At 40.4% G+C, this 22,954-nt stretch overlaps 1 protein-coding gene and 2 long non-coding RNA genes across 3 annotated transcripts; 2 read left to right on the top strand and 1 right to left on the bottom strand.

The window, feature by feature from the left end:
* Nucleotides 1–3,574: 3,574 nt before the first annotated feature.
* On the top strand, nt 3,575–4,077 carry LOC143416939 (uncharacterized). The gene is made up of 3 exons (XR_013097173.1): nt 3,575–3,672; nt 3,746–3,835; nt 3,913–4,077. It is a non-coding gene; the product is annotated as an uncharacterized LOC143416939 (long non-coding RNA).
* A 4,604-nt stretch (nt 4,078–8,681) lies between these two features.
* LOC106675925 (nuclear factor 7, brain-like) lies at nt 8,682–10,689 on the top strand. Its single transcript, XM_024800022.2, has 2 exons — nt 8,682–8,828; nt 8,930–10,689. The coding sequence occupies exon 2, from the start codon at nt 8,947–8,949 to the stop codon at nt 10,315–10,317; it is 1,371 nt and encodes a 456-aa protein (XP_024655790.2). The 5' UTR covers nt 8,682–8,828; nt 8,930–8,946; the 3' UTR covers nt 10,318–10,689.
* A 7,727-nt stretch (nt 10,690–18,416) lies between these two features.
* On the bottom strand, nt 18,417–21,178 carry LOC143416940 (uncharacterized). Its single transcript, XR_013097174.1, has 4 exons — nt 20,892–21,178; nt 19,822–19,970; nt 18,959–19,123; nt 18,417–18,881 (listed from the first exon to the last, which is right to left on the bottom strand). It is a non-coding gene; the product is annotated as an uncharacterized LOC143416940 (long non-coding RNA).
* Nucleotides 21,179–22,954: the final 1,776 nt, after the last annotated feature.

Raw genomic sequence — 22,954 nt, forward strand, 5'->3', positions numbered from 1 at the left:
TACAGGGCAGGAGGACAATCAACCCCCACCCCCAGGACAGTAGCAAGAGTTACTGAGGGTGAGGAGCAGACAAAGGGCAAACGGGCACTACAATAAAAGGAGATGGGGGTCAGGGTGTCAGCACCCTTGGCCACTGTACTAGTGTATTTCCATTGCAGGGTGTTTACTGTAGAGGGGAGGAGACCAGAGGTTATAACTGTAACTGTTGTGTGGAGTTCTTTAGATCAGCCTTTAGCATAGGACTGCATAGGAATGCAGTGTGATGATCTCCAGATGCATCTGTAAGAATAATGGGTAATAAAAGAATTGTGTAAAACATGGAAACATCTCAGCGTGATCTCTACCGGGACCAAAAAAATCGCAGAGACCGGCGCTGTCTCAACTATTGAAAAAGGCCATTACCTGTTCTTCCAGGCAGCGCAACTCTTGCTCAGGTGGCTGCCCTCTCTCTTCTCCTGCTGCCCATGCATATGTCTGGTGCTTGGTTTCCAGACCCGTTTCTATCACATCGGTTATTCTTGAATATTGTTCCAACTCTGCCACTCATCCTTCCAACATAGCAATTTTCTTGTCCTTTTTTTGTTGTTTTGCAATGATTGTTATTTCTTCTGACATGAAGTTCAAAGATTTCTTCCTTTCTCATTGACATTGCTTCTTTTAGGCAGCATCTTCTCAATACTTGTGCCCCTTTTTTACTGCAGCCTCAATCAATCCTTAGGCTTTTTAACTCTGGGCCTGCCTTTTCCTGTAGCTTCACTAGCTCTTGATGGACCCTGGCTGTGGCCTGCTGGCTGATGGCGGAGCCTGGTTGTGGTCTTAACTCTGACTCTCACATATTTAAACAGACTGGGATGCAGCTAACAGTTCAGCATCATCACCTGGTCACAATGAAGGATCACACCTGGGGGTACTTGTCAGCCGTTGCTAAACAATACAGTTTATTGTGAGTACCTTGATTTATAACATACAAATTTTATTTGCCAAAACACACCAGAAAATAACACATGCACACTTTGACAAGATTATTCACATAGCACTATCTTTAACCAAATCATTTACTACCCTGTTCTGCTGTCTGTCCTGCTCCAGAGCACTTACTTGTTCCTTGTTGCATATATATTTTCTGAACCTTGTGATGTGGGTCACCGGTGTGTTCAACCACCTCTTCACAGAACTGTGTGCCCTCTGAATGCTTATCACTGTACTTCTCAGGTCTGTCCTTTTGGCTGCTGTACTCATAGATGCACCCATAAATGTTGGACTTGAGGACTACGGAGATTCGAGGGAAACTTTCCACACCCCCACCTGCAGCAGAGGGATAGGCCGTTTCAGCCAGCTGCTCAGCCTTAACACCTGACTTTCCTCCGCCTGTGTCACATCTGGGTTTTATTAACAATTTTGATGCTTTCTGGGAGAGGAGGCATCTTTTTGGGGAAGACGGGCTCCACCTCAACGCCTGGGGACGCCGTTTGCTGTCCGCCAATTTGACATTTGGCGTACAGCACTCCCACACACCGCCCTGTCACTACCCCAAACCGACATTACCTGCTGATCTGTCCGCCACTGACTGATGTCCCCCTGGTCCCAGCTCCTATATCTGTTCCACTTTTAACAGTAATACACTAAACTCTGGAATCGGTCCTCTCTCTCCCACAGTCAACACAATACCTGTCATAATCACAAACAGAGAGCAACAGAATTATCATAAATCCAGTAACTCCAAAAACATTAATAACCTCTGGCCTCTTCAAAAATGTCAGCATTCATTGAACTCTGTCAAAAATCCACCAGTCTCAATCAGCATGGCACTTTTAAATGTCCGCTCTCTGTCGAACAAGTCTTTTATTATTAATGATTTAATTTTAGATAATAAACTTGATTGTTTATTTTTAACTGAAACATGGCTGGGTTCGGATGCACCAGTTGTTCTCACTGAGGCCTCCCCACCAAATTTTAATTTCTATTTTTCTATTAGAAGTGGTGAGAGAGGTGGTGGGACTGCATCTTTGGCCAACAACACACTCACCTCCAAACAAATTTTACTTGATCATTTTACCACTTTTGAATTCCATGCTATTGTTTTCAGCACAATCCAGTTTTATCTGTCACAGTTTATAGACCACCTAAAGACAGCGCTGCTTTTATCAAGGAATTCTCAGAATCTTTAACAAACATTCACTCAAAATATAATATGATAATTCTAACCGGTGATTTTAACCTGCACATAGATAATCCTTCTGACCCTGCAACAAAAGAATTCTTAAACATTCTTCACTGTTTGGATTTTACCTGCACGTCACACAGCCGACTCACAACAGAGGACACACTCTGGATCTCGTCACCCATGGGCTGTCCACCAGCGTGTCCTCTGTTGTTGACTTGGCTGTCTCTGACCACTACTGTGTGTTTTTAACATCACCAGTTTTATTCAGCGGGAGACCTCGGTGCGAACTGTGAGCAGGCGCTATCTAACCTCTGAAGAGGCTGCAAATCTTACCAGGATTTTAGACGAATGCCCCCCTGTGATTCTACCTGCACCCTGTGATTTGATTTTTAATCATTTCAACAGCAAACTGAAGAAAAGCCTTGACTCCGTTGCTCCAATGACCACCAAAAAGATTAATGTAAAACGTGCATCACCCTGGAGAAACGAAGAAGTCAAAACACTCAAAAGAAATTGCAGGGCAGCAGAAAGGAGATGGAGGAAAAATAAAAATGTAATTAACCATCAAATACTCTGAGAGCAACTTAAAATGTACAATAATACATTAAGGAATTCAAGAAATTCATACTTTGCCAAAATAATCAGTAATAACAAAAATAATCCCAAGGTCCTCTTTTCCACCATAGATCATTTATTTAACCCTGATTTTAACAGCTCCCAAAGAACCCCCACAGACTCGCTCTGTGAGCAGTTTGCAGACCACTTCAGGGGAAAGATCAGCGCCATCAGATCTGATATTTTATCTTCTTGTGATATGATTTTAAACACATCTGAGGGCTCGATTGTACCTGAGGAGACACTGGACAGCTTTGTCCTGGTTAATGCTGAGAACCTTCAGAAAGTGAGGCCCCTTCTGAAGAAGAGCAATTTGGATTGTAATGATTTTAATAATTACAGACCTGTATCCAACTTACCATTTTTAAGTAAAATCTTAGAAAAACTTGTTTTTACTCAGATTAATGATTTTCTGAATGATAGACAGATCCTGGAGATATTCCAGTCTGGATTTAGGGTGAACCACAGCACAGAGACGGCTCTCCTAAAGGTTTTAAATGATCTTAGATGTAACTGGGACTCCCAAAAGCTCTCAGTCCTGGTGCTACTGGATCTAAGCGCAGCCTTTGATACAGTAGACCACGCTATTCTTTTAAACAGGCTGAAACACAAGGTGGGCCTCTCTGGTGCTGTACACAACTGGTTCACTTCCTGTTTCTCAGACAGAACTTTTATGGTGAGTATGTGTGACAGGTGAGACCTGGAGACTTGGGACCGCCCCTGGTGGGCGGAGCTGGTCTTTGCTCCTTTCATAAGCACAGGTGTGGGCAATTGGGTATTCCTCTGCAAACCTGAAGCTGCGAGTGCTTGGTCCGAGTTGGGCAAGTTGGTGTTTCTTAACTCCTGTCTATGAAAGTCTGATACGGGTCATCCCCTAAACTTCTGTTAGAACGGTAGGTTACACAAAAATGTACCACGTGAGCTCTGGCTGTTGGCAGAGGTTTACAGTTATTTCCACCTTTGTAGGTGGGAAACATTGCTCCCGTGAGAACGGTATAGTGGACTTCATCGCCACTGACCCACATTTATTAGGGTGTGACACGAACGTGTGGACAGGTAACAAAACCAATTCCGTTGAGGAATATTCCTGTGTTTTATTGTCCAGCTAGTGATCTCCTGCCTTTTATTCACAGAGTACCGAGCTGCTGCTTTGCCAGGTGGATTTCTGGCTGCGGCCAAAGGACCCGACACATCAGTGTGTTTTAATTTGTTTTAAACTGGTGTAAGTCGACAGACTGACTGTTGCGGCTGTCGATGGTTTTGTTTTTTGTTTTAATTTTTTTCTGTATCAGTAGGCACCACAGATATTGATCCTTTTAGTATTTTAAAAAAAAAAATATATATATATATATATATATATATATAAAAATTGCCAAAGGAAAGGAAGTTGCCTAATAATTATGCACACCTGATATAGGGTGTTGATGTCATTAGACCACACCCCTTCTCATTACAGAGATGCACATCACCTAATATGCTTAATTGGTAGCAGGCTTTCGAGCCTATACAGCTTGGAGTAAGACAACATGCATGAAGAGGATGATGTGGACAAAATACTCATCTGACTAATAATTCTGCACTCCCTGTACTCCTGGTTCTACCCAGAGCTCTTTTTTAGTTCTCCAATAGAAAAGGGACAACTCATTACATCTTCAGTACTCTCCTTCCTCCCTAAAGCTTCAAAATTGTATCCTTTAGTCCTCTCTCTTCCTCGTTTACTCTCATCTGATAAATTTCTCCCACTATGTATATCAACAAAAGTAATTGCCAATAAATCAGCTTTTCCCCTATCAGTTACAGCTACTTGATTATTCTTATCAACTATTGGATAACTCCATTCTCTTTTGTCTCCCCCCATTTTCCTGATCATCCCCCAAACCTCCCCTATTTGAATATTAGGCCTACTGCCAATTGTATTAAAGAAATCTCTCCAATACGTTCTTTGTTCTTTTTACTGTACTTCTGACTTTTGGCTGTGCTTTTTTGTAGTCAATTAAATGTTGAAAATTATGATCCCGCTTGACCAACTTAAATGCGCCATTTCTTTTTCTAACTACTAGGTTACATTCATCATTCCACCGTGGAACTGATCTCCCCCTAACTTTTCCTGATGTCTTTGAAAAAGCCTCCTCAGCAGAGCTTAAAATACTTTGACTAATTTCTTGATTCATTCTTTCAACACTCAAATGATTACAAACCTCTAAAAGCTTCCTCTCACACAACCTACTAAATTTCCCCCAATTTGCCTTCCCAAACACCCACTTCCCTCCAAATGCTTCAGGTACCTGTATTTGACCAATCCTTACTACCAGATAATGATCGCTACCAAAAAGCTTATTCTTTACTTGCCACTCACATAATGGTGCTAAAGAACTAGAAGCAAAAGTTAAATCTAATATGGAATCCTTGCCAGAGCTAATATAAATTCTTGTCTTCTTCCCGTCGTTTAAATATATAAGATTTTAAACATAAACATATAATAAACATACAAGCAGAAATTCTAACACTTTCATTATTATATCTGGAGACTTTAATCATGCCACACTGCATTCCTACGGTGGCCCTGAGAGGCAAACGGACTGCAACTTCAGAAAACACTTGCAAAAAGAAAAACGCTGCAAAAAGAAAAACACCTGCAAAAAGAAAAACACTTTTTTTTTTTTTTTTTGCCTGTCCCGTTTGGCTCTTTTGCCATCAGAATTATTGTCTAAAGGCAAAGAAAGATGCCCAACGGATTTTCTTTACCAAATTGACCATCCCAGCCTTGCCATAATGGTCCATTTGATTCACCTTTTATTGTTTATTTTATTTTCACTTGCTGAATACGGGACAGACTTGACTGGGGGAAAGAAGGGGAGAAAGAAAGAGGGAAAGAGAAACAGCTGAGAAGAGGGACGGGGGAGAAGGGCAAAAGACAAAAACCAACAGAATGGGCAGAGAAAAAAAAATGCATATATCAATCACCTGGATCACCTGCTGAGAAAGAAAAAAGAGAACAAGCAGAAGAAAACAAGAGTAATAGAATAAACAACATCACAATGATATATGGGAATATGACAGTAAATACTAAATATTAAACATTATTGTGCAGCACATAAGATCAACAGAACACAGTGTGCTTTGAGGTAGGAGCCAAAAAGGGTGTAGTTTGTGGGTGTGATCACCCGTGTGTACACCTGTGAGCATGGACGCGCTTGTTTTTAAAAGGTTCCTTCATGTAATGATCTGCTAGAGGGTGTGTGTGGGTGGGGTGGGGGGGGGCCACAGCCCCGTCCTCCAGGGTATGAAGCAGGTATGGAGGAGATCAAAACTCCAGACATCCAGAGGCCCCCAGAACACAAGAGACCAAGGAAGACCAACAGAGGGGCAGCCGCGCCACTGTCCCAGAAAGAGCTGAGGAGAGTCCCAGATGAGGGCTCACTCAGCAGCCGCGGAGCAGAAGCCAGGGGGAGTTGTAGTGACGCGCCCGTGAGCTCCGCCGGCAGCCAGCTGTGCCTGAGTGACTGAGCCCCAGAAAAAGAAAAACACTTGCAAAAAGAAAAACGCTGCAAAAAGGAAAATGCAGCAAAAGCACACAAGACACAATGGAAATGTTTCTGGGGAGAAAATAACCCGACGGACCAGTTGCATGAACCAAAACATGCTAACAAGTGCACTGGGACTGGGAGACACTTCAAAGAAGTGGAAGCGGGGCGGCCAAAGAGTAAACTTTCAAAAGTAAGTACTAGGGATGGGTATTGATAAGATTTTCACAATTCAGATTCCATTTTCGATTCTGTTTAACGATTCGATTCTTTATCGATTCTTTTGAAAAAGGAGAACACTAAGGTTGATTAGCTTAGAACTTTGTTTTATATCTTCTCTTTGAACGAGATAGAAATTTAGGAGTAACATGGCCTTACAAACCCAACAGTGAGATCTTAAGAGATCCACAGCCTACGGCTCTTCAATGGGGTGTCACAGGGTCCCCAGGAAAAAAAATGTATATGTAAAATAATAAAATAAATATTCTTCTGTAGCAATAACAAAGTATAACATAAATTATTCTGTAGCAATTACACAAGAATATCCAGTAATCTCCCTGCCTACAATTAAACACATTCACTTACCGGAAATCGGGGGCATCTGCTGTGGCAAATGCCTTTTACCACAAACTTAGTCACTGCTCGGTGACATCCTGGCCTGAAAGGAGACTCTACCGGTAGACTGCAGCGAAAACTGCCAGCATCTGAGCCAGACTCTGTCTGTCTCTCTCATCATGGTCACCTAAATGCACAGTAATGGCAGGTTGTGTAATAAGGCAGGTCGCGCTAACATAATACTGCCCCTTATTATTATTATTATTAGTATTATTAGCACTATCAGTTGATTATTTACCTGCCGCATTAACGGGAAAGGACGTGCAAACGTTACCGCTGCTGCTGGGTTGAGATTCACGAGTCCGGAGCAGAATTAAAAAGACGGCATTCATTTAAGGTCACTTAATCGCAAATGTTTAATAATGCAAGCTTTCCAGCAGTGCACTAGTCTTTGCCTTGGTGGCACCAGCCATTTTAGCCAACCTGGTTTTCCATTTTAGGATGACACCTCTTCTCACCCACACTCTGTTATTCATCTCCTTTTTTTTATGTTGCGGCTTTTGAGCCGGGTCGTAACAAGAACATTAAAACATTACTGTTGGCCACATGCCGGCAAAGTTATGTGACATTAGCGATGTTTGTACTTTCAGCGTTTACTTTGTTTTAAAGCCTTTACTTTATACGCAGTTCAGTGGTTGCTGGAGTACTTTTCTATGCATTATGAACAATGCTGGGCATCCTCTGCACACGGCCATAAACAACCAGAAGAGTCTGTTCAGTGACAGGTTGCTTCTCCCAAAGATAAGAACTAACAGACTTAAAAACTCCTTTGTCCCACACGCCATCAGACTGTTTAACTCCTCTCTGGAGGGGAGAGGGAGGGGAGACAGGAGGACAAAGGAGGGGGGAACAACTAAGCTGTAGTTCCTCTTCACTTCACTGTGCAATAATTTTTGTGCAATACTTTTGTTAATAATCAACGGTGCAATAGACCTCAATACTTGAAATGTGCAATTCACTTGTATTCTTATTCCTATTTATTCTGTTTATCCTCTTTGTATATTTTATTTATATATGTCTCTGTATTTATATATGTGTATATATATAATATTCTGCTCACGCTCTGTAACTTCTGTCGGTGCTGTGCTTTTGGAAACCAAATTTCCCAGAGGAACCCAACCGAGGGATTAATAAAGTTTTATCTTATCTTATCTTCCTTTACCATTGTAGTCTGTTTTCTCACTCACCCATAACGAATGGTGTGCATTAAAATGCCCACACCATATAATATTTTCTTTCATGTCTATTTCCTCCAGCTTATATCTTAAAGTGGATAACTTACTGTAAAGATAAAAGAAAAGCGACTTTTCAAACATAGCGGAGGTGCCGTTGTTGTTTTCTGGTGACGCAACTTCCGTCGACAGACGTTAGGTAGTCTACAGTTTGCCAGCTCTCCTATTGGTCCACAGTCTGCGGGCGGGGCGAGCCCTTCTAATAATCAGAAGAAAGTTTGAAAGAAAAACTGCCAAACAGCTGCAACACTGAGTCATATTTTATTTTATGAACTTCATAAAAATGTTTACTTTTTGACCTGCGGTGACAGTCTGCGCTCTGCTGTCACACTCACACATTTATAAGAGGAAGTTGAATGAAGCTCCGCCCCCACGTGTTTAACACGCAACAAACCAGGAAACTGGCTTTTTTTTTTCCGAGCGTCGTTCCAGACCATACTCCATACCACTTGGTGGCGGTAATGCACCTTTCAATTGTTTGCCAACCGCCAGTACAACTGTAAGAAAGAAGAAGAAGAAACTGGCTGTTTTTCTTCTTCAGTGCAGAGAGACGCACAGACGATCAGACTGAGCTCAGACCAAACTAGCAGCTTCCTCTGAGTGAGTCCAGCTACAGGAGAGAAAAGTGGAAAACTCCAACACTGCTGCTTCAAGCTGCTGACGCTCCACACACTGAATGTGAGTTTGAGCAAAAACACGACTCAAAGGAAGTTTCAGTGAAGGTGGTAGAGGAGGGAGGGGAGCCAGGACTGACTGTACTTCCTGTCTGCTGTTTTCAGCTTCACTCACAGACTCAATGGCTTCCAGATCAGAGGAGGATCTCTGCTGTCCGGTCTGTCAGGAGGTCTTCAGAGATCCTGTTCTTCTGTCATGTAGCCACAGCTTCTGTAAAGACTGTCTGAAGAGATGGTGGAGAGAGAAAGGGGAACGTGAGTGTCCAGTTTGTAAGGAAATATCTTCAAAGAAGCATCCACCTTTAAACCGAGCTTTAAAGAACCTGTGTGAGTCGTTCTTACAGGAGAGAGCTTCAGAGGATCTCTGCAGTCTGCACTCTGAGAAACTCAAACTCTTCTGTCTGGACCATCAGCAGCCAGTGTGTGTCGTCTGCAGAGACTCAGAAAAACACACCAATCACAGATTCAGACCCATCGATGAAGCTGCACAACAACACAAGAAGGAACTTCAGGAAACTCTGGAGCCCTTAAAGGAGAAGTTAAAGGTTTGCAAACGAGTTCAAGTGAAGTTTGATCAAACAGCAGAACACATTAAGGTCCAGGCCCGACACACAGAGAGGCAGATTAAGGAGCAGTTTAAGAAGCTTCACCAGTTTCTAGCAGAGGAAGAGGAGGCCAGGCTGGCTGCACTGAGGGAGGAAGAGGAGCAGAAGAGTGCGATGATGGAGGCTCTGAGCAGAGAGATAGCAGCTCTTTCAGACACAGTCAGAGCCACAGAGGAGGAGCTGAGAGCTGAAGACGTCTCATTCCTGCACAACTACAAGGCTGCAGTGGAAAGAGTCCAGCGCTGCCCCCTGCTGGATGATCCACAGCTGCCCTCAGGAGCTCTGATAGACCAGGCCAAACACCTGGGCAACCTGACCTTCAACATCTGGAACAACATGAAGGACATGGTCTCCTACACTCCTCTCATTCTGGACCCAAACACTGCTGATCCAAACCTCATCCTGTCTGAAGATCTGACCAGTGTGAGACGAGGAGGAGAGAGGCAGCAGCTTCCTGATAATCAAGAGAGATTTGATTTGTTCTGCTCTGTCCTGGGCTCTGAGGGCTTTAACTCAGGGACTCACAGCTGGGATGTTGATGTAGGAGACAGTACAGGGTGGGAACTGGGTGTGTTAGCAGAGTCTGTGCAGAGGAAGGGACGCATACAGTCTGGATTATGGGGAATAGTGTGCAGTTTAGGTATGTACTACACACTCTCACCATCAACTCCTTTCACTGTTCTCCCAGTCCAGAAGAAGCTCCAGAGGATCAGAGTGAATCTGGACTGGAACAGAGGAAAGCTGTCGTTCTCTGATCCTGATACTAACACACACATACACACCTTCAGAAACACTTTCACTCACAGGATGTTTCCATACATTAGCACTGGTGATAAAGTGAAGGTGTTGCCGTTGCAGGTGTCAGTGTCAGTGCAGCAGATGAGTTGAGGATGATGATGTTTCTAATGTTGTTTCCTGTCAGTGAGTTGAAGCTGTTAAACTGCAGCTGTCCTCCTGCTGCCTCGTTGTTCCAAAGCTCTTTGTTTCTCTTTTAGTTTCACTGTTTCTTTCTGTTTCTGCTGTCCACCTTTTCACATGGAAAATCATTTCACTGTTTCTCACTGAATGACTCCCCAAACTAGATTTGAAATTCTATCAAGTTTCTAATCATTACAAGTGATTCATGTTTCTATTTGATGTGTAAATGGAGATGATTTAGTTTGCTGGGATATGGACTGACATGTGTTGAATGGGAGGAGCAGTTTGTTGTTGTCTTCTTGTCTGTTTATGACAACAATAAATATGTTGTTGAAACAATGATTCATGTTTAACTCCATATATGAAATGTTTCTGCTCTTTGAATTCTGTTTGATTAAAGACTTTCTTCATGACACAAATGAGATTTCAGTGTATTAATAGAACTAAATAAGCTCAGAGTTGAAAGGCTGGAGTATTATGTACGTGCTTCACTGTCAGGATCTTCAGGGGGATTCAAAGGGAAACATCAAACTGCTGTAATGAGATAAACTAGTTGGGCTGAACACACTTATCTGTAGTTTAGAATAGAATAGCCTTTATTGTCATTGTACAGAGTGCAATGAAATTGGAGTGCCACTCCCTTGGTGCAAGTTTCAATAATAAATATAAATGTAAAATATAAAAAGTACAAAAAAACAATCGTAAGTACTCAAACAATAGTATGTACAATATATACAGGATAGCAGCATAATATAATGACAGTGACAGTATGGAATAGGTTCAATTGTTTTTGTGCTTATTTACTACGGTGATAGCTCTGGGAAAGAAGCTATCCCTGAATCTGTTTGTCCTGGTTTTATGTGACCTGTACCGTCGGCCTGACGGTAATAGTTCAAACAGTTGGTTGCTGGGGTGAGAGTGGTCCTTGATGATATTGCCAGCTCTGCTGAGGTACCGAGAGTTTGCAGTGACCTCCAGGCTGGGCAGAGAGCAGCCAGTGATCTTCTGGGCTGTGTTGATGACCCTCTGCAGTACTTTCCTGTCTGCAGCTGAGCACCCTGCATACCATGTTGTTATGCCGTACGTTAGGATGCTCTCTATGGTGGCTCTGTAAAATGTCACCAGCAGCCTCTCCTCCAGGTTGTTCCTCCTGAGCACTCTCAGAAAGTGGAGACGCTGCTGGGCCTTTTTTACCACCGCCGGGGTATTTGCAGTCCAGGAGAGGTCATCAGAGACTGCCAAAATGAAATAAATAAATATATCATTAAATAATCAATTAAATGTGTCAATAATTAATTAAATGTGTCAATAATTAATTAATTGCATGTGTCATAACTACATATTTAATTAATTAATTCCAATTTTAATTAATTCTTGACACATTTAATTAATTATTGACACATTTAATTAATTATTTAATGGTATATTTAATTAATTCATTATGGCAGTCCTGGCGTTCCATAAAAATCATCCATGCTTTATTTTGTTTCAAAAGCTGTCTTCCACCTGAAGGAACATCAATTGTTGTACTGAGTGCCAGAAGAAAAGAAGACATTTTTAGAATTTATAGAGTTTAGTTCTTTTATTTTCTTTGTGTAATGTTTAGATTTTCTTTTCTTCTCTTCTGTTTTAAGTCTTCATTTGAGGCTAATTAGTGTGATTTACATCTGGCTCTGCATTTAGATTATGTAATTATTATATATTTTATATTGTGATTTTCTCTGTATCATGGTTTTACTGGAAAGCACTTTGGTGTACTTCGGTCTTTAAATGTGCTATATAAATATTTTTGATTTGATTTTGATTTGATCTGTGCTCGAGCTCTTTTGACCTTCAGTTTGTTTGACTGGTGTGTTCACTGCATGTTGGGCCCAGCTACACATCAATAATCACAATCCACACACACAGGTGTAGATCTACAACACTTCCTCACACAGAGCTCTTCCCAGAAAAATCACTGTAAGTCAGACATTACTGTGCAAAAGTCTTGAGTCACCTGGTATTTCTCTCTAATCAGTTTGTTTATTACAGTTTTTATCGATTGTTTAACCAGTGTTGTGAACCGAATTTCGAAACCATAATGCCACTTTCCAAAATGAACACCCATTTCCATGAACTATAAACGCTATGCTCCTGCTTTACCACATGAGTCAGATGTGATGAATTGTTACTGCAAATTTCTACACACAAATATCAAAATTTTTCAGTGCTGACGCCATGTGGTCACTTAGAAAGCACTAGCAGTTAATAATGTTACCTCACATCAGCACAGCTTCAGCTAAATTAGCACAATTAATGAAGTGGAAACACTGGGAGTCAAATCGTATCACACACCAATCTGAAACTTTGATGGAGAGACAAAACAGCCAAAGTCAGCTTTGAAATAATGGTTCCAAAGACATGCAAAGGAAGAGGTGGAGGGAGAGGAAGGAGGTCTAGGACACCAGCGTGGAGGAGGTGGAGGAACATAAATGGACATTGAGGTTTTCTAAATCCAATCCAATTTTATTTATAAAGCACTTTAAAATATGTAGTACAGGACCAAAGAGCTGTGCAGAAAATAATTTAAAAACAATAGAATAACAGAAAACAGCAAAATAAATAAATAAAACACATAATACATAAAGATTAAAACAGCCCTATATTACAGTTTTTCCCAGTTGTTTACACACAATTACTTGTACTTCAGACACAATGACTACAACATGTAACTGATCCACCGACTCCCTGAACCAATTCTGCTAAACCAGAAGCACAATTCCTGCTTTACACTCAAATTGCAGTTTTAAAACACTATTTTCAAAACACTACACACAATTTTTGGGAAATTTGGGAAATGTATTCCTACTTTGTATTCCCGCACAGGATTTCTATTCACAGTATTTTACAATATACTATATGTATTGCAGAGCTGAAAGTTTACCAACACGAGGTTGTCGGGAACATCTTTCATATTTCAACATATTTCAAAATATTGATAGGGTCAGCTAATCAACAGTGGATCATTTCTTGTACAGAAATAATCTGAGGATGAAGCAGCTCTAGAGGGCGCCATTAGAATGCAATTCAGAAAGAGTCAAAGAATTACAAAACAACTATGTGCACGTAAGTCCCACACAATCCCACAATTGATGCAAACTCTCAACACTGTATAAATTACAGTACTGTACAGTAATCGTACTCTGATTATGCTTCACAATAGAGACCACTCCAAGTCTGTATTACTTATCATGTGTGTTTCAGAGTCCGTCACTCGTTCACTGTCCAGCCACGCTTTTTAGTTGTTTATCTCCCCCCATATTCTCCATTCCTCAATCCTATTATAAAGAATCTTTTTTTGTCTGGAGATGGAAAGTGTATGACCAAAATCCACACACACATATACCCCTGCCCCAAAATATGGAAGACACATGTGGAGATTTAGCAGTTGATGCTATTCATGGCTGGATTTGTCCTGCTAGGCAACATTTGCCCTGCTGATCAGTTGCTTGTGTGCTGTGGCCAGATGGAAACAGAAGAGAGGATGCAGTCTTTTTGTTTTGTTTTGACTGTAACTGTAGTCAGTAAATTCTTCTGTTGTTTGTATATGTAGACCATGGTATGTGCAACTTTGTGTTGGTTGAGATGAACATTGTGTACATTGATTTAGTGGGAAAAATATAGTAAAATATATTTGGTACCGTGTATTTGTCTGTTTTGTATACAAACATTCTGAAATCTTTCACAATGCACTTATGTAGGCCTATGTCCTGTCTTCATAAGTGTAACATTGAACAGAAAAGGTTTCCAGTAACTCATTAGGATGACTGGAGAAGAAGTGGCCACAGTGTTTTACATTACGTTTTTTTTTATTTGTGTGTAGAGTTCTGACAATATGAAGGATGCTTTCAGGGAAAGTGTGTAAACAATTGGGGAAAACTGTAAAAAAAAAAGAAAAGAAAACAAGATAAAACAGCATAGAAACAACTAAAACAACTGAAATAAAACTAAAAAAAAATAAAAACCAACATGTCACGTGGTGTCAAAGGTCAGGGTAATGAGGTGAGTTTTCAGGAGTGACTTAAAAACAGGAAGGGAAGCGGCCTGTCTAAATGTCCCTGGTCAGCGTGGAGGGAATGTCACTCTGTGCGCAGCCATCAGCCAACGAGGGATGCTCCACCTCCATGCCATTCTAGGACTCTATAACATGCTTCTCCTTGCTTTTATTGATGGTCTGAGACAACATATGATCCAGCGGGACTATAGGGAACCAGCACAGCCAGACAGCCTCACTACGTTGTTGTGTGGGATAACGTCAGCTTCCATCGCGCTGCTGTGGTTCATGACTGGATTACCAATAACCCAAGGTTTTCTAATATCTTTCTGCCTGCATATTCGGCCTTTCTAAACCCGATAGAGGAGTTATTTTTGACTTGGCGGTGGAAGGTGTGCGATAGAGAACCTTATGTCCGTGTGCACCTCCTCCAGGTCATGGAAGAAGCCTGCATAGACATATCAGTAGATGCATGTCAGGGGTGGATCAGGCATGCAAGAGGATTTTAACCCCGCTGCCTGGCCAGGACCAATACAGCCTGTGATGTGGATGAGATTCTCTAGCCTGACTCAGATCACAGACGGGATGCTGAGGTGGAATAATGTTTTTGATGTGTGTTGTACTGTATGGTACATGAATAAAAACGTGCCACTGTATGTACATTGGTTACATGATTTGTGTTCATCATGTGAAAAGGTTATTGAAGGGAAGAACCACAAGCAACATAACTTGCCAGTTTTGGGAATATTGTTTAATATTTGTTGCAGCGATGTGTAGGACTATGTTGTAGTGTGTGTGTTTTTGAGGCCTTCTGTGTGATGTCTGTGGGCAAAGTTTGGTTTTTCAGCAAGAGTGAATGGTTTTGAGTGTAGAGCTTCATTTTGACCTAACATGATGTTTGGAAAATTGGGTGACACGTTATGGATTTGTGTTTACTGTTTTGGGAATATGAGGCATAGTTCCAAGAAATGTGTTCAAGCAATCGAGAAAAACTGTAAAATCAAAGATATGTGAGCAGCTCAGTTACACCAAAGGAACATCATCTCTTAGTAAACCTTATTAAACACAAGAATTTGAGGTATACAGAAACAGCAGAGTCTGTGTGTGTGTGTGTGTGTGTGTGTGTGTGTGTGTGTGTGTGTGTGTGTGAGTGAGAGAGAGAGAGAGATATTCAGGTAACATACTGGGTTACTGCACATGCTCACACCTTTTCAGCACAACAGGTGCAGTTTAGTGTATCACTGCCTCCTACTGGAACAATGATGTCATTGTTAGTGTATCACTAAACTATTACTTAAAATTGCTCCATGTTACTGTTGTCATGACACCTGGTGTAGAAAGAGATTGCATTCCCTCAGGTGTCCTTTAAATCACAGCTGAAGGTCTTAATATCTCGCCTTCTGTGAGGAAAAATGGCTAAAACAGAGCTTTTCTCTATTTTGTAAAAATCATTTATTATTAATCAAAGATAAATAAAAAAATAAGTCTAATCAGTGTATTGATGAGACATGTAGTGGTGTGTGTGGTGCAGGATGGGATGTTTGATATATAAAATGTTTAATTTAATAAAAGACATTAAAAAATTCTAAAGTTTCTACATTTTATTTCTAATTTTATTTTTACAACGTTTTCTGGTGACGTTAAACTCCTTGTTAACTCTTTTAATGAACACAGCCTTCCAATTGTCAATCAAGTCGCTCTGTACAAAACCAGCTTTGCTTTGTCAGCTCCTGCAAACTCTTTATGGTTAAATAATTAAACTTGTGGTCTTTGATGTTCCTGTCAAAAAGCAGAACATCTATGGAAGTCCACGGGTCTGATTTTTCGTCGTGAATACTTCAAAGAGCTTCTTCACTTTTATAATGAGTGAGTGAAAGAGGCAAGATCCTCTTATTTCAATAAAATCATAAATAGTCAGAAGTATTGTTTCTCCTCCACCTCAGCATCCTGTTTTACTGTCACAGTCTGCAGGAGCAGACTGTAGGAATTTGACGTGGAGGACCCAAAATGCAGACACAAGGAACTTGGACCAAAACTTGAATATCAACAAAAAGCGAGCCGTTTAATAAGGCCGATAAAAAAGGTACAAAGGAAGGGCAAGGCAAACTGAAGTAAACTAACATCAACCTAAACTGGGAGCACTAAATAAACAATGAGGAAAAACCTTGGACATGAAACTTGGAAACAAAGCATGGAAAACGTGGTGTGAAGAACAGACAACCTGACAAGGAATGAACAGAAACACACAGACTAAATACACATAAGGGTGATTAGGGGAAGTGGAAACACATGGGGAAACAGCTGACACTAATCTGACATTACGAGACACAGGAAGCAAAGCTGACTATGCTGAACTAGGACACAGACTTTCACAAGGAAACAGGAAACATGAGGTGCAGACATATAAACTTGATAATACAAACTTGACAAAATAAGACATGCAGCTTGAACACATGAAGGGCAAAGGGAGACTAAAACACAGGGGTAGAAGACGCAAGGGGAATCGAAATATACAAATGAGCTTAGATAATCTAATGAACTTAAAAATAAACCATGAACATCAAACATAAACTAAAACTTAAAACGCTGGGTCAAAAGACCCAGGATCATGAGTTACTCTCTGATGATGAGTGCGATACATTTCTCAAACTACTTTTACACAAGCTGATTGACTTGAGATCCCAAATCTCCTCCAGTGGCTCCCCTTATGGAGGTGATGACCCTCAGTGTCCTGGGTCATTTACTTTTTCTGGAATTACACTTTCTGCTTTCTGGTTCTGGTGGCTGTAGCTCCAGAGGTGGAGCAGGTCATCTACTGATTGGAAGGTTGCTGGTTTGATCCCTGGCTCCCCCTAGTCTGCATGGGCAAGATTTTAACACCAATTTTCTCTGACTTGTGTGTATGTATGTATGTATGTATGTATCCCCCTCTGCTAGGCGGCAGGATGGGAGTAACATACACGAGCCGCCACACAAAAACTGAGTAAAATAGAAGGTTTTATTGCAACTTTTAAACAGAAAACCGACAGGGCTGCTCAGCAGACTGGGAAACGAATTAACACATGTAAAGCAATAACACAAGCAAACGTAAAAGCTAAGGGATAACTAAGGCAAGGTAGCCTCACAAAATTCTAATCAAAGCAAGCTAGCATCTCAAAACTCTAGTCAGGTTTAAGTTCAAGCATGCATCAAGGTTAACACACAAAGTTCAGCATTATGAACAACTCAACACCGTTCAAAGAGGGAGGCACGAAGGGCAAACTGCATGTTCAGTCCTAACCATTGAGACTGCTCTCTTCAAGGTCTGTAATGATCTTTTAATGGCTTCTAATGCAGGGATTTTTATCTGTAATCATTTTCTGTAATATTGACCATAAAATCCTACTTAATAGACTTCAGGTTTTGGCTGGTGTATCTGGCTCTGTGTTTTAATGGCTTTTACTTATTTCATAGGACTCTGTTAATAGAAACAACACTCAGAAAAATAAAGGTGCCAACTGGAACCAAAAGTGGTTCTTTAGACTGATGCCATAGAAGAACCTTTTTTGGTGCCACAAAGAACCTTTCAAACAATGGTTCTTTGAAGAACCATTTCTTTCAGTGGTTCATTGAAGAACCTTTAAAGGTGCCCCAAAGAACCATCAAGAAATGGTTCTTTGGGGCACCTTTAATGGTTTTTCAAAGGACCTTTTTAAAAATGGTTCTTTAAAGAACCATTTTTAAAAAGGTCCTTCAAATGGTTCTTTAAAAGAACCATTTTAAAGAACCTTTTTTGAGTGGTTCTTTAAAAAACCACTTTAAATCTTTCAAAATAAAATGCATCATAAATTGAATTTGAGTAGGGTAAAATAAATACGAGCACAGCATAGACATATATTAATGGTTTATTGTCATTTTGTAGTTACCAAAAGACAAAAAGGCATTTTAACCCTCAGCACAACATCACTACTAATACATGTCACATATTAGTGTTTTAAACAGTAATAATTAAACATATTTGCTATACTATAAATAATATATATATATATATATATATATATATATATATACTATAGCTACAGATAACACAACAAATAATACATGTATTGTTTAATTAATAAAACATCAGAAAGTGATAAAACACATTAGAAATAGCAATAGCTTCATAACAGACCAATAAATCAACACATTTTCATCAGCAGATGTTTGCATGTTCAGTAAAAATATTTCAACAAGTTTATGATTAAAATGATCAATGAACTTCAGCCTTACGCTATGTAATGTACGTTTCATGTTGTACTCATGGTCCTTTGTTAGTCCAGTTTAGGACAATGTCTCTGACGTATGTATCATATCAAATATATGTCATATCAAAACAAGCCCACACCTGCAGTTGTTTCAGTTTTTCACTGGTGTTTCCTGTCAGCTGGTCAACCTCACTCAGGCAGACATCCATATCAGCCAACCAAATGACAAGTTCCTCCCTTTGTGCTTCAAACCCCTCCCACTCTGAGACAAGGAGCTGAAAGAGAGAGAAAAGAGTCAATTATAAAGAAGAGAGAGAAGTGAAACCCTCCTCAGAAGGTCTGACTCGCATACCTGCAGTTGACCTGTGATGGACTCCAGTTTGGCGTTCACGTCATCCCTCGCCGATGCCAGCAGCAGCGTCTGCAGGGTGCCCTGGAAGAGCTGAGTTAATGTTCGACTCCTCCTGGTCAGGCTCTCCAGCTGGATGAGCCGAGGTCTCCCCTCTCACCGCTGCCTCTGAACACAGAAACACAAATTTCATCTGAAGCAGGAGGTGCAGGTTTTTTTTGCTATTCTTTTCTAAATCCAGGCTAGATCACGTGGAGGTATTTGGAAAACTTATTTGGCCAGTGGACGACTGTTGTCTTGCAGAAAGTCAAATCAAACATATGCGATACACAATTAATTCACAAGAACACATAAAAAATAAGTCCAGTTCTTGCCTGATTTCAAGTGAAATCTGCATCAAAACAGGGTGACAGAAGTAAAACGAGTGCACAAAGCCTCACTGTGTACAAGCCTGCTATTACAGTTCTCCTCTATGCAGACGACTTTCCTGTTTTCAAGGCACAACTTGGATCTGCTGTACGAATCTTATGGATACACACTAAATGAAACAATAGTGTGCATGACTCCAGATTCTGATCCCTCATCCTAATATGGTCCCAACATAGCAACAGCAATAAAGCAGATGCTGAGGCTTCAAAATACAAAGTCCATAAACCAATGGCTGACATGGGTTTTATCATAAGGGTGATAAATATACAGATTTCAGTCTGTCTTAGAGATTTGATGTTCATTTACCTGCAGATGCACTATACGTGCCTGCTCTATGGTTTTTCACAACATTTTGCACATCACTATTTAATACAGGAAGTACGTGAACTAAAACAAGTCATCGTTCTTTGTGAGAGGACCATGTTAATGAAACCAACCTCAATGACATCATAGGGATCCCTAAAGATGCTCCTGCTGCTTCTCTTCCTCCTCATCCTAAGCTTCCTTCTCCTTGTCCTCGCCTTCCATCCAATTGTAATTCAACCTAATTGTGTTTCTCCCCCTCCTCTTCCTCATTTTGTTGGAGCTGTGAACACAATTAATGTGAATCTGGATTAATTTGTGCAAACAAGAAAAATCTACAGCTTTTTGGTCAGAGGTGCTCTTGTGATTTAAGCCGGGTAGAGTAGATTTATGTGTTGATGCTACCTGCTTCAGCTCTGGCTGCTGAGTGATATTTACACCCTGGCTGGATTACAAACTTTAACCATGTGCTGAACTTTGGCCCGGCGTTGATACCTCTTGTTAGTATAACGACCTCTTCTTAGCTTGTATGTATGATGTATGATGGTGGATAAATGAAATATACAAAAAAATTAACTATATTACAAAAGAACATCTATCTTGGAAACATCAAATGACCGGAGCATAACTTGTCAACTAGTCCGAAACTAAGTTATGCAGGAACAGTCAAAGACACACCTTCTCATGTCACATTTCTATTCATTTCTATATAATTCGATTAGACAATAAAGAGTCATCTAATCTAATTATTCATTCAAAACACTTATGCATAGCTGTATTTTATACAGCTCATACAGAATTCAAAGTACAGGTTCATGTGAGTATTTAATGTACAGCTCATATCTACAGAATTTCAGAGTTTCTAGAGCAGACACAGAGCTCACGTCACAACAGGCTTCAGGCGCCATTTTAGTGACTTTAACAATATATTAAATTTTAATTTCGGTCTAGCTGACATTAGGTTATGTACGCAGCACGCAATTGAACCACATATTTTAGAAGCCAAAGGTTCAAATTAGCTGGGAGCACCTTCACTTAATTATAACAGTGGTTTTGTTAGGAAAACAGTTGGATACTAAATTGCGCTGACATCAACGGCTAACGTATCTAGCTAATCGCTACTGTTAGCACAACATTAACAGCAAGCTACAATGACGAGTAACAAAAACAAAACAGTAATAAGGTTTTAATGAAAATGTTTTACCTTTTCCAACAGTCCCAGAATCCACAGCTTCAAAGTCCAGCAGGTACTGAAGACTGTTATCCGTTTCGCTGTCACCGTCCGTGAGTTTTTTTTTCCCGAAAGGTCAAGGCCCGCCGCTCGCACACTCTGTCTGCGCATGCGCATCCCAACGACGGACCCCTCCGTCCGCTCCCGGGAGGTTATAGTATGACGTGTTCTGACGTCACTCTCTCTCTCCCTGTCATTTATTTGGCTCGAAACACATATTAACAAATTGCTCAGTGATGAACAACTACTCAGATCATTTACCTAAGCTGTGCTTTGTCAAAACGAAGTGTGTTCATTACAGTGACATTCTGTTCTGCAATTGTTATTTACTTGTATTTCATAATTTGACTTTACATACTGCTGGGTGGTTTGTAAAGTTTACAATAACTAGTATTATCATTATGCTATATTTTCAAAAATATATAATAATCTCAAAAGCAATGCCTTGGAGTAGAAAATAGTAATGCTTTATTAAAATTTAAAACTAAAGTACAGTATTTGAATGTGTGTATTGTGTCTACTGTTTGCAAATATTTCTAACTTTTATTTGAATATTCAGCTTCCTACCATCTTCTCTTAAAGGGTAATTGCCAGGTATCCCGCCCTCCATGCACACAAAGAAAACACACAGTATAATTTACAGCCTCATTATAGTGAATAAATATTTATGCCATTTACACCATCAAACTTAGATTGCTAAGGATGAAGAACCTTTTGTTCTTTAAAGAACCATTTGTAATAGCTGAAGAACCATCCACAAAATAAAAAGGTTCTTTGACGTATGATGGTTCTTTAAAGAACCATGAAGACATCTGAAGAACCATTTAAGAACCATAATTTTTCTGAGTGAAGTTCACCTCTAACATTGCCTCCCTAACCTGCAGGAATCTTCCTGTAAAATGAATCCCATACAAACTTGGTCGGTAAATATATAAACAATTGTCTTTGTTTTCAGACAAGCAGTGTGTGTTTTAATCCTTACTTTAATGTACAAACTTTGTCCCTAATGTGAAAAGTAAACCTAGCTACTAACAAAGGCTGGAGGGTGAACCATGGAGGTTATCATTGGTGAGTGTAATGTGGGGAAGGAAAGCATCCAGCACAGGGTGCCACGAAAAGACTTTAACACACCAGTAGTGTCCTTGTATGTCTGAACAGGGGTGAACAGCCCTCTGTCAGTTAAATTAAATTAAATTTAATTAAATTAAATTAAATTAAATTCTTTATTGTCCCACAAGAGGAAATTAGTTTAGTAGACAAAACAATAATATAAAATAATAATGACAATAATAGTAATAGAAAGTCACAGGATGGTTATTTGCCATTAAGAAGACGGGATGCAGTAAGGATAAAAGAAACCTGGAGTCTTTTGGTCTTCCTCACAGGTACGCGGCCGGAAGGCAACAACTTAAACTCACTATGAAGTGGCTCATACAATTAGCATCTGGGCCGATACTGTAAAATATGTGTGTACTCATACTCGTAAAAGTTAACTGATACCAAAAAGCTACAACAGAAATGACAAACCACCCTCTGATTAATGAAGTAAGTTGGTATCGGTTCATGGATTGGCCACTAGGGGGACATCCCACGCTAAACAGGCACAGGGTTAGGTGAGTGAGACTGGCGACTCCAGATAAAAAAGAGAAACTGGAGGCTGCTGTAGCTAGACTAAACAAAATGTCAGCAGTGTGGACCGGAACAGCCAACTTTAACTCAGGTTTTGGAAAAGCGATGAAAAATGTCAAGAGAGAATCCACGGGCAGTTAAAATAACAGAGGCTCTGACTCATTTTATCGCTCTGGATGACCAGCCAATGCCGGTCGTGGAAAACATAGGATTGCACCATCTTCTCAGCATACTCGAGATGCCATATGAAATTCTCAACTGCCCACACATCAGGGAGATAGTGGTGCCAAAACTTTCTGAAGAGGTAAAGACAAGCAGTGTGTGCGCGATGTCAGTCCTCAGTTTAACGGCACAGTGGACTGATGAGGAGTTTATTTGTCAATGCCAAATACTTTCGTTATTTTGTT

This window comes from Maylandia zebra, linkage group LG3 (assembly GCF_041146795.1).
Source record: "Maylandia zebra isolate NMK-2024a linkage group LG3, Mzebra_GT3a, whole genome shotgun sequence".
NCBI classification, from domain to species: Eukaryota; Metazoa; Chordata; class Actinopteri; order Cichliformes; family Cichlidae; genus Maylandia; species Maylandia zebra.